This window comes from Oncorhynchus keta, chromosome 34 (genome assembly GCF_023373465.1).
Source record: "Oncorhynchus keta strain PuntledgeMale-10-30-2019 chromosome 34, Oket_V2, whole genome shotgun sequence".
In the NCBI taxonomy this organism is placed as follows: Eukaryota; Metazoa; Chordata; class Actinopteri; order Salmoniformes; family Salmonidae; genus Oncorhynchus; species Oncorhynchus keta.
Window position 1 is genome coordinate 81,602,021 of NC_068454.1, and position 18,328 is coordinate 81,620,348.

Here is an 18,328-nt window from a genome sequence, read left to right on the forward strand (position 1 = left end):
ACATAACCAGGTGTGTCCGTGGACAGGACAGGTGTGGTGTCAGTTCCTGTGAATCTGAGACATGATACAGACACACCACTGACACAAGGTAATGATGACCACAGATCAGTGTGGTTAACAAATCAGAAGAGTGGATAACCAAGCCCTCAGGCAGTATGCACATTAGAAGAATATACAACCCCAGAGACTGCATTTCATTTATTCCATTCCATTCACACACTCCAGCAAACACAAGCCATTCTGCACCTACACCACTCACACCATCTCACAAGTCAACAGCACTTATCAATGCCCCTTAAATTAAAATACAGAAATCCCGGTTTTGAATATAAACTATATGGTTGATAAACACATTTAGGCTCATTGCAACACACTTCCAAGATATCGCACGGAGGAGATTGACAAAATAAAATAGTTTACAAAATTTCACTCAAGCTTTAAAAGATGAATTCCTCAGTTCAATAAAAAAAAATTACATTTTTAATTTCTTGGAAAAGATTGGTATTGATTTGCATAAGCTTCCAAATAACCACTTCCTATAGGGATGCAGGGTGTCACAACCCCAGAGCTATAATACACTATTTACACGGTGTACACAAAGATCAATGAAACAGGAAACAATATTCATTCAGAACAAATTGATGAATTTTGTCTTTCCTTCTTTACATTCCAATTTCATTAGTGTTTTACCATTAGCTCTAAAGCAGGTACATAGAAACACATCTCTCTTCAGTTGAATTAGTCCTGAAGTCCAGCTTTCCTTAAAGTTCCAATGCTATAACATTCACCCTTTTAAATAAACATCTGACTGACTGACGCACACACACACAAACCAATCCTCTCCCTCCACCCAAGCCTTGAGACGTGCCAACCTCTTCCTGCCCTGGACGTAGAGGAATGTATCCATCTGACAGAGAGGTAAACTACATGGTGAGTTTCTTTCACAACAATAAATAAGAACTCAAGTATTCCAGTAAAAACATGTTTGGACTAATCTGGTTCCATCTGCTCAGGGCTCAGCACCATTTCCTCAAACATTATTCTTTTTAAAATGATAATATTAAAGGTGGATGCAGCGATATGACGTAGATGTGGGGCGGCAGCGTAGCCTAGTGGTTAGAGCGTTGGACTAGTAACCGGAAGGTTGCGAGGATCAATTCCCACAACAACTATGAGAGTTAAAGCGCGAGGCTTAACTTCTCCGCTGTTTTGATTCCCGGTAGCCAGGCCAGGGAACAGTGTGAAGCGAACCCATCCACATCTGAGGGGAGGACGGCTCATAGTAATGTCTGGAATGGAGTGAATGCAATGCTATCAAACACATGGAAACCAATACCATTCCATTGATTCCGTTCCAGCCGTTACTATGAGCCCGTTTTCCCCAATTAAAAAGCCACCAGCCTCCTGTTCCGCAGACACCGTGTGTGAGGTCCTGCATCTCACTCATCTCAATATCTGTGGAGCTGCTCGTGACAACGTCATTTCACTGAGTCTACCTTCAAATTTAATTCAATATCAATACTTTAAAGATGCCTGAACTTTAAAGGTGCCCACTACTCATTTCTTACTCACTCAGAAAAACATTTAAGTTCATGGGGCAATCTGCAGTTGCTACATACATTTTTGATTCTCAAAGAATATCTTATAAATGCCTCATGAGCTTAGTTCAACTGTCGTACCCCATCAGAACCCCAAAACACCAAATATAAGCTTGTTCATCTTCAATGTTGGTAAACAAAGTAAATGTAAACAAACACTGTATAGCCTCAAAACATCATTTTGATGGTCAGTCCTTGTATACATAGTTCTGTCTATGAATTTGAGAGCGGTAACATTTCTCCAGCCCCATCCATCCCTCAGCTTTTGGCCAAAACAGTGGTGGGGTTACTGCTTTGTAATTGTTTCAACTCCAGATTGCCCCTTTAAATTATAATTGTTGCTATGTTATAGTATAAAACACTTTCTTGGGTTGACTGTGATGTCTGACATGTAAGATCTCAATTGCATAATCCTCGCGTCCTCTCTCCTCTGGCTCTCTCATCCAATGGGTTTTAAGAAGGAGACGAGGAGAGGACACGAGGAGTATGCAATTAAGATCTTCCAACAGACACCACAGGTACATCCTCTCTGTATCCTCTACTCCTCTACACTGACACCAGGTACATCCTGTCTACCCCTCAACACTGACACCAGGTACATCCTCTCTACACTGACACCAGGTACATCCTCTCTACTCCTCTACACTGACACCAGGTACATCCTCTCTACTCCTCTACACTGACACCAGGTACATCCTCTCTACTCCTCTACACTGACACCAGGTACATCCTCTCTACTCCTCTACACTGACACCAGGTACATCCTCTCTACTCCTCTACACTGACACCAGGTACATCCTCTCTACTCCTCTACACTGACACCAGGTACATCCTCTCTACTCCTCTACACTGACACCAGGTACATCCTCTCTACTCCTCTACACTGACACCAGGTACATCCTCTCTACTCCTCTACACTGACACCAGGTACATCCTCTCTACTCCTCTACACTGACACCAGGTACATCCTCTCTACTCCTCTACACTGACACCAGGTACATCCTCTCTACTCCTCTACACTGACACCAGGTACATCCTCTCTACTCCTCTACACTGACACCAGGTACATCCTCTCTACTCCTCTACACTGACACCAGGTACATCCTGTCTACTCCTCTACACTGACACCAGGTACATCCTCTCTACTCCTCTACACTGACACCAGGTACATCCTCTCTACTCCTCTACACTGACACCAGGTACATCCTGTCTACTCCTCTACACTGACACCAGGTACACCCTCTCTACTCCTCTACACTGACACCAGGTACATCCTCTCTACACTGACACCAGGTACATCCTCTCTACTCCTCTACACTGATGTGGAAGAACAGGATAGCTGAAAGCAGATTCCTGGTGGCCATCCATTACGTTGCTCTGACCTATCCTACGGGCTCAGATCAGTGCAGATGAAGACCAAAGAGAATAAGGTGAGGAGGCAAAGAAAGAGATTAAACTTCTCTAGACTATTCAGATACAGCGGTCGGGTGTGGGAGGAAATGAAGCGTCAGGGGGCGTCTCACTCCTCATCAGCGTTCTTCAGCATGAGTATGGCGTTGTATATCTTGAGGGCAGGGCCTAGTTTGATTGACAGGATCTTGACTATGTCTGCTTGGGTGAGAAGCAGGAAGGCCTCTCCATCCATTTGCTGGAGCGATACACAGAGACACAAAATAAGCTCCAACACAGAACGTGTGCGTGAGTGTTTGAATGTTAATGGCAGAATTTAACTTGACTTGGTTGCATTGTCAGAGGATACACCAACCAGGAGCAGCAGATGAGAGGAGTGTGTGTGACTATTGTGATTCACAAAGTTGGGTTTTTAAATGGTAGCTCTTACCTCTGTCCTGAAGGTGGCAGCATGCTCTTTACAGCCCGGGAGCCCTTTGACAAAACTGGCCACCTGACCCACAGGGAAACAAACATTAAGACACAAAAGATTAAAATGCAATAGGATACATAAAGCTATGGTATTGGGTGTATGTGTAATGTATGTGTTTTGCACAATATGTCAGTTTGTACAGTATGCGTACAGCGCCTGTACATGTTTGTATTGCCTATGTGTTTATGTGTGCGTGTCTGACCTCGTCGGCGGTCCAGGTTGCAACTCTCTTAGCTGTGAGGCCCAGGACCTCAGGGAGCAGCTGGCAGTGTTTGTCCCAGCACAGAGCCACCCTGTGAGGGGGAGAGGAGGAGCCACCCGGGGAGAACACTGACTCATGGAGCGCCTGCTGGAGAGACAGGGAGTCTGGGGGAGAGGGAGGAGAAATTAGCTGTAAATATCTTCAATAGACATGCACAGACAATATATAATCCACACAGCGTTACACTCATTCTCTATTTCTGAGAGCAGAACCTCTACCTTTCCCATCTCCACTCTCCTGCTTGACGACGTGCAGCTTCAGATACTTTGGGACTGGAGCAGACCTGTTGAAAGACAACATACAGTACCTTCAGAAAGTATTCACACCCCACAAATCTTTCCACATTTTGTTGTGTTACAGGCTGAATTTAAAATGAATTAATTAGAGCTGTGTTTTGTCACTGGCCGACACACAAGTCCCCATAATGTCAAAGTGGAATTATGTTTTTATTTTATTTTGAATTACTAATTAAAAATTAAAAGCTGAAATGTCGAGTCAATAAGTTCAGGAGTAAAAATGTGCTTAACAAGTCACATAATAAGTTGTATGGACTCACTCTGTGTGCAATAAGTGTTTAACATCTCTGTACCCCACAAATACAATTATCTGTAAGGTCCCTCAGTCGAGCAGTGAATTTCAAAAACAGATTCAACCACAAATCCAGGGAGGTTTTCCAATGCCTCCCAAAGAAGGTCACCTATGGGTAGATGGGTAAAAATACATTTAAAAAATATACATTGAATATCCCTTTGAGCATGGTGAAGTTATTAATTACACTTTGGATGGTGTATCAATACACCCAGTCACTACAAAGATACAGCCGTTCTTCCTAACTCAGTTGCCGGAGAGGAAGGAAACTGCTCAAGGATTTCACCATTAGGCAATGGTGACTTTAAAACAGTTACACAGTTTAATGGCTGTGGTAGAAGGATGGATCAACAACACTGTAGTTACTCCACAATACTAACCATACTGAGAGTAAAGGAAGGAAGCCTTTACAGAATATAAAATATTCCAAAATATGCATTCTGTTTGCAACAAGGCACTAAAGTAGTACTGCAAAAAATGTGACAAAGCAATTAACTTTATGTCCTGAATACAACATGTTATGTTTGGGGGCAAATCCAATAGAACATATTATGGAGTACCACTCTCCACATTCCAAGCATAGTGGTGGCTGCGTCATGTTATGGGTATGCTTTTAATCATTAAGGACTGGGGAGTTTTTCAGGTTAAAAATTAAACCTAATGGAGATAAGCACAGGCAAAATCCTAGAGGAAAACCTGGTTCAGTCTGCTTTCCACCAGACACTGGGAGATGAATTCACCTTTCAGCAGGACAATAACCTAAAACACAAGGCCAAATCTACACTGAAGTTGCTTACCAAGAAGACAGTGAAATTTCCTGAGGCCGAGTTCCAGATTTTACTGAAATCTACTTGAAAATCTATGGCAAGACCAGAAAATGGTTGTCTAGCAATGATCAGCAACCAATTTGACAGAGTTTGAAGAATTTTGCAAAGAATAATGGGCAAGTGTGGAAGGTATGGAAAGCTCTTAGAGACTTACCCAGAAAGACTCACAGCTGTAATCGCTGCCAAAGGTGCTTCTACAAAGTATTGACTCGGGTGTGAATACTTATGTAAATGAGACATTTCTGTATTAATTGCCCAAAAATTTGCTCACATTTCTAGAATCATGTTTTCACTTTGTCATTAGATGTGCAGATGGGTGAGAAAAAAAATCAATTTAATCCATTTTGAATTCAGGCTGTAACACAATCAAATGTGGAATAAGTCAAGGGGTGTGAATACTTTGTGAAGGCATTGTACTCTCTTAGTAAACCAACAACAAACACTCTGCTCCATCATGCATTCTAGAGTTTGGTAGGAGAGAGTGGAGTCTGTGTGCTACCTCTTGGCCTTGGCTCCGTCGTTGATGGGCTCAGTGGAGCCCCCTGGTGGCTCACTCTGACTGCTGCACCTGGATTGTTCGCCCTCGTCAACCGTCGGCCCCCTAGTTACACTACCATAGAAACAACTGTTACCATGGAAACAAGTCCACAACTCCAGACTTTATTTGCAGTCAGATAAACAAAGTCATGGAAGCTCTTCCAAACCCCTTCTGTTACATGTTCCACACATACCTGGTCTGAGGGGAGTCGTCTGCAGGCTCGGGCTGCTCCGGTGTGGTGGGGCTGTTTGTCTGGGTGTGTACAGGAGGGTCTGGGCGTCGCCCACGGTGATGAGGTCCACTCAGGGTCATAGGTCGTTCTCCACTCAGACGGTCTGGTACCTGGCCCTCCCTGTTCAGGTTCATCTCCGAGTACGGACAACTCACCCCCCTACACACACAAGTTCAGAACAGGAACACACGTCACCTTACTCACAGATTACAGCACACAGATCACAAGTCATTGTATGACGTGTTTTGATTAAAACTTTTTTGACAGTTAGTGTGTGTTTGTTACTGACGTGTAGTGGGTTCCGTAGCGGGGTCCTCGGATGTGACCTACCCCATTGCATCCTGGGGTAGGACAGCCCTGCCCTGGGAGGACCAGCATATCAGTGGAGCCTGAAACACACTGCAGAGTTAATACTACACACAGAGACACACATACACACATAAACAGATTGGGAAATATTTGTGGGTTTCAGCAAAGTTATAACCATGTCAATTTTTTGGAAGTGTGTGCGTGTGTGTCTCACCATTGGAGGGGTGTTGTAGGGGATGACTCGTCTTCTGACACCAGCCCACAGGGTGCAGGTCTGGGCAGTCAGCATCCACCCAGTAGTCGTACTCTTCACTCCAGCCATCGAAATGGATCTGAGAAAGACAGAGAGTTACACACACACACTACTCCACAATAATCATACTGCACTCTCACACACAGCATACCCTCAGTCGGTGGTCCTCCACCTCTGCGATGGTTGCTACGCGGATGAGCATGGGATTCCTCTTATCGACAGCTTCCAGCTTCATTCCAGCCTGGAACCCATGGCACGGACGCTACAGGACAGATTCAAGAGTTAACATCAGGTGATACAGATGGATTAATATACATGTTTTATAACAGGTGTAGCTGACATAAATAAAGACTGTCAGTGGACCCAGAACAGAGCCCTGGGGAACTCCATGTGAAATTCCCCCAGGCCTCCCAATCAACACCAACAATGTAATTTGCATGTGTCATATGTTTTGAGTGTCAACTCTATCTGTGTGTGAGAATGTGAGTGTCTTACCAGTTTGAAGGCACGTGCAGGGGCTGCCTGTGTGCCAGTCTCCTCCATGTATTTATCCCAGGAAAAACTCCTTGGGTGCTTATACTCTAAGAGGAGAAACCACAACACACACCCTTATACAATGTTTCATGGTGTATCCAAATAAAGCGTTGAAATATGTTTGTGTGTGTCTCACCAGCAGGGGTGGTGAGGGTCAGCTCAGCCTCCTCACAGTAGCCTACAGGGTGGATGTAGGGACTGCTGGCATCACACCAGTAGTCATAGGTGTCGTCCCAGTTGTCAAAGTGTATGAGGAGTCTGTTGTCAACAGCAGCCGCGATGGACGCTACGCAGATCAGATATGGGTTCTTCTTATCCACCGCCTCTAGCTTCATACCCGCACGGAACCCTGACGGAGTCACCGACTGCACACACACATGCACCCACATAGTTCATATACAAACTTACTTGAATGGACCGAAGGTCACCAACTAATTCACAACACAAACACTATTAATGGATCCACACAGGCTGTCAGGTAGGCTCACCGTGTTGAGGCTCTTGAAGAGGTGTTTGGGGGCCAGCTGACCTCTGCAGTTCTTCACATACATGTTCCAGTTGAACTCCCCATCCTTACAACCTACACACAAAAGGTTGAAGGTTATAGTTTTGTCTATCCACACACACAACATTGTACAGTCGGTAGAATATGCATGTGTGTCGGGTGTGTGTGTATGCGTGTCGGGTGTGTTTGTATCTGTGTCTGGGGTGTGTGTGTGTGTGTCTGTGTGTGTGTATGTGTACCTTTAGGCAGTAGCAGCTTGTGTCCCATCTTCTCACACCAGCCCGCCGGCTTCACATCCCAGGTGTCAGCATTTACCCAGAAGTCATAACACTCTGGATACCCATCGAAATGAAGCCTTACCCTATAACCCTGGATCTGAGACCAACAGAGAGAGAAAGAGACAGAGAGGAAGGAACGCAAAGAAATGAGGGAAAGCGAAGGGTTAGTTGTTAGAAAGCAGACATTCCTCCTATATCTTATTGGTCTGACCTGTTAGACACGTACCTCAGCAACACTGAGCACACAGAACAGAGAGGGGTGACAGGGGTCCAGTCCTTCTAACTTCATCCCCACTTTGAAGGCATTCCTGCTCTGAGGGAACGACTGGTGCTGCGAGGCACACACACATAACACTCTTTCACATGTCTGTACAGCTGTGTGTGTGTGTCAGAGAGAGTATGATAAAGTGTGCGTGCCTCACCTCCTTGAACAGTTTAAGGGGGGCAGCTATAGCCTTCTCCTCCTCCATGTAGGAGGGCCAGCTCCAGGATCGCTTCTTATTGGGTGGGGCTGTCACTGGGGGTGGGACAACAAAACAGTCACATCAGCAAATCAGTGACATGAAAAGCAGCAGGATTGCAGCACTGACCCCTGGTCTAACTAATTGGACAAACTTTCCAACCCTTGTCATTCCCAACAAATCCATCCCTCCATCTATCCATCCTCTCATCTATCCATCCTCTCATCTATCCATCCTCTCATCTATCCATCCTCTCCCTCCCCTCAGTGTAATAATAGGACATACCTAGCTTGGCCAGCTTAGCAGCTCTCCTCCCTTTGACAGCCTTGGACTTGTCCTGTAGAGAGAGACACAGTCACTCATCGGCAGGTGAGCTGCCACACACACACACACAACATCACAATGCTTTTCAGGACCAGCGTTGGCCACATCTTCTATCATCACCTCTTCCTCCTCCTGGTTGTCTTCCTCTTCATCACCAGAGTCCATGTAGATCTTCCTCTTCTTCCTCACTCGTTTCCCCAGTCCCCCCTCCCCCCCATCTCTCTCCCTCCGCTCTCCGGGTGATGACCTAAACACACATGGAACAGAGGTCATTCTAGGAACTATGCTCATGTGATGACTGTTTTGGGTCTTAACTGTTACTACTATCAATATGCTTTCTAAAATATAGTACAGTAAGAACAGCTAACATGTTTACCTGCCACTGGAGGGCTGGACACAAATGGAGCTGCAGTATTTGCCCTGGAGGAAACTTTCCAGTGGACCGGAGCCCCCACATGACCTACAGCTAGCCATCGCAGCCCTGGGGCCTGCCTCCACCTCGGGGCATACCTCCGCCCTGGGGCCCGCCTCCACCCTGGGCTCCTCCACCATGGGACCCTCCTCTAGAGACAGAAGCACAGGGCCTTGAGCTGGGGGAAAGAGCAGAATAATATTGAAGCTTTGTAATTCTATGCCCCCATCTGCAGAGCACCCGGTATGTAGTATGCTAATATACACAGTGCTGACATATATCAGAGCTATGAGTCTAAATACTACACACCTGTATTATAAACAGTCAAAACTACGTTATAACTCCTTCATAACCATACGTTTACTTTACCCTTAGGTGCAAGTGGCTGGACTTCCTTGGCTGCAGAAGAGGCTGCGCTGCTCTCTGATTGGGCCTCTGGTGGAGGGGTGGGGCTTTTCGACTGGGCGGGGTTCTGGGGGGTTGGCCCTGACTCTTTGACCTCTGGCTCTGTCACAATCTCCAAAGTTCCAAACTCTGTCATACGGAACTGAGAGATACCAGTCAGTCTACCTGTCTGTGGTATCCACACACACACACACACACACACACACACACACACACACACACACACACACACACACACACACACACTACCTTGATGTCGCTGCCAGGCAGTGTGGCGATGCCGTCCTGCCAGTCCAGAGCGCCCATCATGTCAAACTCTGCCCCCTGGGAGGGGCCATCACTGGGAGGGGTGTCAGTCATCTCTTCCCGCTCTCCTCCTCCTGCACTGACATCAATCAAAATCAAATCAAAATGGTATTTGTCACATGCGCCGAATACAACAGGTAGACCTTACAGTGAAATGCTTACTTAGAAGCCCTTAACAACAATGCAGTTTAAAAAACAAATATACCTAAAAAAAATAAGAAATAAAAGTAACTAACAATTAGAGCAGCAATAAAATAACAACAGCGAGGCTATATACAGGAGTTAGTTGAGGTAATATGTACATGTAGGTAGAGTTAAAGTGATTATGCATAGATGATAACAGAGCGTAAAAGAGGGGGGACAATGCAAATAGACTGGGTAGCCATTTTATTAGATGTTGAGGAGTCTTATGGCTTGGGTATAGAAGCTGTTGACAAGCCTCTTGGACCTAGACTTGGCGCTCCGTTACCATTTGCCATGCGGTAGCAGAGAGAACATTCTATGACTAGGGTGGCTGGAGTCTTTGACAATTATTAGGGCCTTCACCTGACATTGCCTGGTATAGAGGTCCTGGATGGCAGGAAGCTTGGCCCCAGTGATGTACTGGGCTATACGCACTACCCTCTGTAATGCCTTGCGGTCGGTGGGAGAGGAGTTGCCATACCAAAGAGTGATGCAACCAGTCAGGACGCTCTCGATGGTGCTGCTGTAGAACCTTTTGAGGATCTGGGACCCATGCCAAATCTTTTCAGTCTCCTGAGGGGGGAATAGGTTTTGTCGTGCCCGCTTCACGACTGTCATGGTGTGCTTGGACCATGTTAGTTTGTTGGTGATGTGGACACCAAGGAACTTGAAGCTCTCGACCTGCTCCACTACAGCCCCATTGATGAGAATGGGGTGTGCTCGGTCCTCCTTTTCCTGGAGTCCACAATCATCTCCTTAGTCTTGCTCGCGTTGAGGGAGAGGTTGTTGTCCAGTCAGCGGGCGTGTTCGAGCGGGTACATTTCGTCTAGTCGGGTTGCAACATAGGGATGGGGATAAAAATTGTTTGACTTGTGCCTACATGTCGACTGCTTGAACTTGACAAAAACAGTGTGATCAAAGGTCGTGCAGTTTTTGATGAAGTCACTGCTGTTGCTTCTCACCAACTGCACCATGCATTATTTGTCAACCAATCATTAGGATATTTTTGATGGACCCATGTGAACATGACCATAGATGTGACTGAAACAGGAACCAACTTTTTTGCGATTCTAAAGCTATAGGGGATACAAATTAAAGTGATTTGAGACCTCTCTCTAACCAATTAATTGTACACATGTTATGTTTTCAGTTTGTAAGTGTGTGATATAGAAAAGTAAAGAAAAAGAAAAACATGTATATACAATAGCAGGTATGTTGACACTGCCATGTTGATCTGACCCTTTCTGTTGGAAAACCATTACTTGGGCCGGGAAGATACCAATATCGCGATTCTCGTTAGGATCATGGCACGGAAACAAACAAAGAAGCCCTATAGGTGGAAATAAACGGTATTATGTTGTCATCCAGAATCACATTGATTTGTTTCCAAGCTATAGACACAATATTTTACATACAGCAGGATATTAAAGGACCAAAGTGTTTTGTCTGGGTTTGAATTTTTGCCGTGTAAAAAACATTGCGATACACAGCTAACCATTACAGTGTCCAGCATTTGGTTGTCGCAGATGCACCTCACCTGACTTTACTCGTTAACACAAAGTTTTGTTAGCCTTACTACTTGAACACACCCAATCAATCAATAACCAGACAGGTGTCACATCCAAATGACCTCGTACCCCTGCACATCGACTCAGTACTGGTACCCCGTGTATATAGCCCAGTTATCCTGACTCAGTACTGGTACCCCGTGTATATAGCCCAGTTATCCTGACTCAGTACTGGTACCCCGTGTATATAGCCCAGTTATCCTGACTCAGTACTGGTACCCCGTGTATATAGCCCAGTTATCCTGACTCAGTACTTGTACCCCGTGTATATAGCCCAGTTATCCTGACTCAGTACTGGTACCCCGTGTATATAGCCCAGTTATCCTGACTCAGCACTGGTACCCCGTGTATATAGCCCAGTTATCCTGACTCAGTACTGGTACCCCGTGTATATAGCCCAGTTATCCTGACTCAGCACTGGTACCCCGTGTATATAGCCCAGTTATCCTGACTCAGCACTGGTACCCCGTGTATATAGCCCAGTTATCCTGACTCAGTACTGGTACCCCGTGTATATAGCCCAGTTATCCTGACTCAGTACTGGTACCCCGTGTATATAGCCCAGTTATCCTGACTCAGTACTGGTACCCCGTGTATATAGCCCAGTTATCCTGACTCAGTACTGGTACCCCGTGTATATAGCCCAGTTATCCTGACTCAGTACTGGTACCCCGTGTATATAGCCCAGTTATCCTGACTCAGTACTGGTACCCCGTGTATATAGCCCAGTTATCCTGACTCAGTACTGGTACCCCGTGTATATAGCCCAGTTATCCTGACTCAGTACTGGTACCCAGTGTATATAGCCCAGTTATCCTGACTCAGTACTGGTACCCCATGTATATAGCCCAGTTATCCTGACTCAGTACTGGTACCCCGTGTATATAGCCCAGTTATCCTGACTCAGTACTGGTACCCCGTGTATATAGCCCAGTTATCCTGACTCAGTACTGGTACCCCGTGTATATAGCCCAGTTATCCTGACTCAGTACTGGTACCCCGTGTATATAGCCCAGTTATCCTGACTCAGTACTGGTACCCCGTGTATATAGCCCAGTTATCCTGACTCAGTACTGGTACCCCGTGTATATAGCCCAGTTATTCTTACTCATTGTGGATTTATTCCTTGTGTTCTTATTTTTTATATTACTTTTCTATTTTTCTCTCTGTATTGTTGGAAAGGGCCCATCAGTAAGCATTTCACTGTTAAGTCTACATCTGTTGTTTAGGATGCATGAGACAAATAACATTTGATTTGAATTAAGACAGCACGCCCACTTCAGCAGTGGATGGGGAAACACTGCCACATGCCTATTGACATCTGTCTGTCTCATGCAAGATGTGTGGGGGTTTGTTCATGCAAGGATATGGGCTAGAATAGGTCTGTCTGTATGTTCTCAAAGTAAAACTGAAATTGTATCCATTTGACAGATCTTTCTCAAATGTCTATCTATGTGTTGTTTTCATTATATATATATATATAAGATATCTATGTCTGTATCTTTGTAATATTTTTCCACCCTGTACTTTAGGGACCACAATGGGAATAAGTCACTGACTTTATTTAGCAATCACTGTTAAGTTTTTCAAATGAATGTAGTGTGTATGTATATTTTTTAAATTAGCTAATAAAAACAATCAATCAAATGACATTATCCAAAATGGGGTACTCAAAAAATATCCCTGGCACAAAAAGTACAGGTACCTGCAAGAAGTCAACCAGCGCGTGCAAGTCGGGTACTAAAGAACTGCATCCCATCGCCGCTAGAGGGCGACTGTTGTGGAATACATGCATGCACTTATATGAAGCAAAACAAGAAAATATTTAACTTTTTAAAGCTAAATATCAAAAAATAAATGCACAAGCACCCCTGCATGGATTGGCCTAGAACACAAGTATTGACAAACACCGTGAGAGACGTGTCAAATACAAGTTAAAAGAACAAGTTCAGCTTTTCCTTGTTTTAACAGTATCTTATTAAATCGGCTGTTTGCATTGACGCGGACAACAGCGATGGTAGAATAATCAATGATTTTAAAGAAAACAATGTGTTCTGCATAGAAATGTCAAATTTGCGTGTGTTTTAATCAAACCAAGATCACGATATAACGTTTTCGCCTCGACGCTGAATCAACCCTATAGTTTGGTCAGAAATAATATTTTTTGACTGAAATATACGGATGGGAAGTAAACAATCAAGTGTTCTGTTCAACAGCTGTCAGTTTACGTTCCCAAGTTTAAACCTCGAATTTATTCGACCATAAATAAAGTGTTCGTGCGCCCATGATTATCATTCGTCTTGTACAAAATGGCGGAGCAAAGGAAGAGGCCACCAACACGTTAAAACTATGTAAATGACTCAAGTTATTTATTGAAACATATAATACAGGGCCGTGTCTGTCAAATAAAACCACATATATACCCTGCAATTTCATAGGTTAGTGTTTTCCCTCATCATGGCAATTTTCTTTACTTTCCCCTTGTCTCGGAATGTCAGCCAGCTAGCTGCCAGCTAGCTTGCTAACCGCTTCTGGCTAGCAAAGCGTCACTACGGTTCAATTCAAATTGGTAGCGAGACGGCTAGGAACTGGGACTAGCATTTTGGCTTGGTGTAGCGAAGTAAGAACAACCAGTAATAAATAAGTTTCCAGGTTTTGAACGTTGTAGAATGCTTAGGAACGGACTTCCACATTACTTGGTATGAATAAGTAAATAACCGCCCCTACACTGCCTTATTTGTTCAAGGCTAAAATATAGAATTGCTTGCTTTTAATTTCTTCAATAGAAACTTGACTCTCCGATTTATCTTTACGGTTTTAAATCACAGTACAAATAATAAGAACCGGTGCAAATTATAAAACGAACGATGCTTTTTCGATTACTGTTGTTATTTGCAACATTTAATGTTTAACAGCGATTATATTGTTTGAAAATTATGGAACTCACCTCGTTTCTGTTTTAACTCTTATTTTGAGCTGGATAGTGGATGCAATGCGCATGCGTTCAATGAACGCTGCCTGACAACTTTGGATCTTGGTAAACTTGAGCACACAACTATTGATGATCAATAGGTACAGCAAGGCGGACGCTTAGAGTTGACATATCGTTTATTAAATATTGTATTCATGCCTTGGGACTAGTCTTTCTTCCTCTTAATTTCAGAATCTCAGAGAGCATACAATTGGAGCGCAGGGGCGTGCAGAGTCTGTTTGGCGTGGCGCGCGATTTCCATTGTGGTCATGTCGCTGTATGCCGTCAATAACTCTTTACGTCACCACCAGTCAATATTGTCTCCATGTGTTAAAAGAAAGATGACAGTAGATTAATCATAATCCCAATTTCTAGCTGTTGTATGAACTTGGCCACACTTTCAACCAGTAATTAAGCAAAAAAATAAGAACAGTCAAATCCAGACGCCAAATAGGTCTACAGTAGTTATACCGTAGTATTGATTACAACAAGGCCTATAAACTCTGAATGCTTTTTAATTGTAAAACGTGATGCATTTTCATGTTTGTTATCTATGCCCAATCAGACCAGACGTCCGGAATAGAAGCTCTCTGACTTTGCTATTTTAAGGGTTAATTAATAAGACATCCCTACTGTTCTTATTACAAGTGAAACGTTGGACTGGAAGAGGCTACTGTAGTCTTATTTGGCATGAGATGCAGACCTTCAATGGCAGTGTCGACTATAAATAAGCCTGCTTTTTCCAGTCGCTACCGCTAGATGGCAGTAATAATGCTGTTTTCTTACGGATTACACTGTAGCATCTCAGTTGCCCAGTCACATACATTATTCTCAACATCAGAAGAACGACAGATGCAAACCATGAGATGGCCTTCAGGGGTAAAGTGGCCGACACGAGGGTAAGAGGACTGTTTACTCTGATTTTTCACTCAGAAAAAATCGAATTATGTACCAACCGGGCAGCCGTGGGTCAGATATGGACGCTGTTATAATAAAATACGAAATCATCAGGTGTCGTTGTTGGCGACTATGAAACATAAGCTATCAGCCTATCATTTATATTCAGCGACTGATATTTAATTTATCGTGAATGGCAAAAGCAACAGATAATGATCACTCAGTCTGTGCAAATGAAGGTCTTCTGTCCTCTGCTGCTCCCCCGCAGTGCGCATCCCCTGCAGAGTCTGTTGGAGTTCTGCCATGGGAGCTTTTACACCTGCTGAATGATCCACGGTTCAGTTGACAGTGCTGTCACGGCTTTGCCACAGTGTCTTGGCGGCTGATTTGAGTGTAGCCTAGGTCTATGATATGTGATATATTATTATTGGGATGAATGACTCTGACTATCTCTCAATCTCTTTCTCTCTTTCACTCTCTCTTTCTCTCGATCTCTCTCCCCCAGACAGTGCTTGTGCACCTGCTGCTATGCCTCGTCATATTCTACTCTCTCTACTACATGATTGGGAGTGTGTGTTTCGGCGCGTTCAGGTGCGACACTTTTCTTTTCCTCTCTCTGCGTTCACGTGTGGTTATTGGGTAAGTGACCTTGCTTGAACGGTGAGCTGTCCTCACGTGGCTTCTATAAACCTGGTGCCAGTGTAACGGATGTCAAACGGCTAGTTTATTTAGCGGTGCGCGCTAAATAGCGTTTCAATCGGTGTCCTCACTTTCTCTGAGACCTTGAAGTAGTAGTTCCCCTTGCTCTGCAAGAGCCGCGGCATTTGTGGAGCGATGGGTAACGATGCTTCGTGGGTGAGTGTTGTTGATTTGTGCAGAGGGTCCTTGGTTCGCGCCCGGGTATGGGCGAGGGGACGGTCAAAAGTTACACTTTTACACCAGGTGACAGAAGTGAGGAGGAGGGATTCGTGGAATACACAGCAACTATTGGTCTGTTTTCATTGATTGGAATGACAGTCAGTTTCAACCACCCTGGTTCCCTCCTAGCTCCTCCTTTTGAATATCATGTTTGTTTGTTTGTTTTATCTGCTGCTCTTCTGTTTGCATTCAGGTTGGATCACTTTGATGGACTTATTCCCTTTGACTTTAAGACTGAACCAACCAATTTGGAGTCCAACTCCAAATACCTGGGTGAGTGAAGATGTGTATGGTAGTGTGTGTGCGCATGCATGCCCTCTACATATGTTTATGGTCTTATATTGTTGTTCCAGTGAACCTGCTGTCCATGGAGTTGACCTATTTCTGCAGTGGTCTGCTGTTTGCAGCCGTGGTGAGGAGATGGGTCTGGGACTACGCTCTCACAGTCACACTACTGCACGTACTGCTCACCAGCCTGGGTGAGACACACACACATACACAGAGAAATGCATACACATGCCTGAACTCACACACACACACTGGCTTAACTCTGAATGATCCCTTGCTGGCAGAGCAGAGTGCTCAGGGCCAGCTTGGATGACATCATGACAGGATGGGAAGTAGGGTTAGAGTTGAGAAGCAGCTGGGCCCAAAACAAGGCACATATATTGACCCTATCCCATGGTCTTCTTTAATTCCCCTTCCTCATGTGTAAGGATTAGATGGGTCTAGCTCTAAAGCAATACGATGTACACTCCCCATCCTTAGTTCTGTGTGGCATATTGCCTGTTTTTAATGTGTGTGTTTCAGTGATGTTGGAGTTTCCCTTGGTATGGCAGTGGTGGCTGGCCCTTGGTAAGACCTGTACCTCACCCTCACATGTTCTGTTTTGTGTGAAACCTGAGGAGGAGTTATAGACAAGAAATTGGTTGTCTCTTCTTTATTAATGGTTTTATGTGTGTGTGTGTGTGTGTGGTTGTATGTTTTGTTTGAAGGCAGCGGGTTGTTTCTGATGATCTGTAACGGTCAGCTGATAGCTTACTTCACCTGCCAGAGTGACCAGAGTTACCCCACCTTCAACAGCTACTGAGTACACACACACACACACACACACACACACACACACACACACACACACACACAGTCTTTGCAGTCAGTCCGGTGGAAATGGAGGGAAACCAAATGTTCCTGTTGACTTGGTTACCTGTTTGATTGTTGCACTTTGTTTCTGTTGGACCGGCTTCCCAGACACCAATTGAGCCAAGTGATTCTCCAATGAGCAAGCTTTTGAGTCCAGGAAACAGCTCTTATATGTCATATCTGTAGTATGTCATATCTGTAGTATGTAATTGAATGTTAATCTTATGTCAGACAATGTTAATCATGTAATTGATCATCTTAGTATTAAAGTATTAAACTAGCTGTAACCTCACATCTGGGCTGGCTCTACACACACACACTTTTTCTTATCACATCCTGGTTTAAGACTAACCACAACCGGTACCCTAACCCCCTAACCTCAACCACAAGCCTTACCCTAACCTCAACCACAAGCCTTACCGTAACCTCAACCACAAGCCTTACCGTAACCTCAACCCTTACCCTAATCCTACTTTTCTCTTTGACCCATAATGTGATGAAGCTAGGCTCCACCTGGTTCTCCCTTTGACCCAGGGTGCAGGAGGCTGACTCCAGGTAGCTCCGGTTCAATTTAACCACTGGTTCTAACCCGGCCTGAGCCTCCGTTCTCTGTGAGATATAAACAATCTGATAAATGCATTTTAATTTATTCAAAACACAAATAATATTAGAATGATATCAGGGCTCTGTGACTCCAACCTCAGCCGGAGACATATAGGAGAACCCTGGGAAGGCTCCATTGACCACGTCTCCCAACATGTCACTCAAACCGAGGGAGGCGGGGGCTGGAAGAAGCGTGAACTCCGGGTCAAAATACAGCATATCACACGGACCAGACTGAAAGAGAGAGGGAGGGAACGCGTGACCAGACACACATTCAGGTAGTCACAGATCCAAACTGACCCATAGCCCCTATAAAACACACACGCTCACCAGG

General features: G+C 44.6%; 2 protein-coding genes across 9 annotated transcripts; one reads left to right on the top strand and one right to left on the bottom strand.

Annotated features, from left to right (window-relative positions):
* Positions 1 to 183: 183 nt before the first annotated feature.
* On the bottom strand, positions 184 to 14,705 carry l3mbtl1b (L3MBTL histone methyl-lysine binding protein 1b). 4 transcript variants are annotated; one of them, XM_052495572.1, is made up of 21 exons: positions 14,413 to 14,704; positions 9,658 to 9,793; positions 9,373 to 9,550; positions 8,968 to 9,154; positions 8,712 to 8,838; positions 8,553 to 8,604; positions 8,229 to 8,323; positions 8,033 to 8,137; positions 7,768 to 7,903; positions 7,512 to 7,603; positions 7,160 to 7,388; positions 6,985 to 7,070; positions 6,641 to 6,751; positions 6,451 to 6,568; positions 6,217 to 6,316; positions 5,889 to 6,086; positions 5,657 to 5,767; positions 3,961 to 4,025; positions 3,683 to 3,846; positions 3,439 to 3,501; positions 184 to 3,246 (listed from the first exon to the last, which is right to left on the bottom strand). In XM_052495572.1, exons 1-21 carry the CDS (start codon positions 14,463 to 14,465, stop codon positions 3,118 to 3,120), a joined length of 2,535 nt encoding a protein of 844 aa, XP_052351532.1. In that variant the 5' UTR covers positions 14,466 to 14,704; the 3' UTR covers positions 184 to 3,117. The 4 variants fall into 4 exon arrangements, 3 of the variants coding, with proteins under 3 accessions (XP_052351532.1, XP_052351533.1, XP_052351531.1); XM_052495573.1 differs by having other exon boundaries at positions 8,968 to 9,181; positions 9,658 to 9,788; positions 14,413 to 14,703; XM_052495571.1 differs by having other exon boundaries at positions 8,968 to 9,181; positions 14,413 to 14,703.
* LOC118375925 (transmembrane protein 244-like) lies at positions 13,371 to 17,683 on the top strand. 5 transcript variants are annotated; one of them, XM_035762567.2, is made up of 6 exons: positions 13,371 to 14,085; positions 15,839 to 15,924; positions 16,445 to 16,524; positions 16,605 to 16,730; positions 17,062 to 17,106; positions 17,247 to 17,683. In XM_035762567.2, exons 2-6 carry the CDS (start codon positions 15,893 to 15,895, stop codon positions 17,339 to 17,341), a joined length of 378 nt encoding a protein of 125 aa, XP_035618460.1. In that variant the 5' UTR covers positions 13,371 to 14,085; positions 15,839 to 15,892; the 3' UTR covers positions 17,342 to 17,683. The 5 variants fall into 5 exon arrangements, with proteins under 5 accessions (XP_035618460.1, XP_035618458.1, XP_035618459.1 ...); XM_035762565.2 differs by having other exon boundaries at positions 14,072 to 14,164; XM_035762564.2 differs by lacking the exon at positions 13,371 to 14,085 and adding an exon at positions 15,195 to 15,335.
* The last annotated feature ends 645 nt before the right edge of the window (positions 17,684 to 18,328 follow it).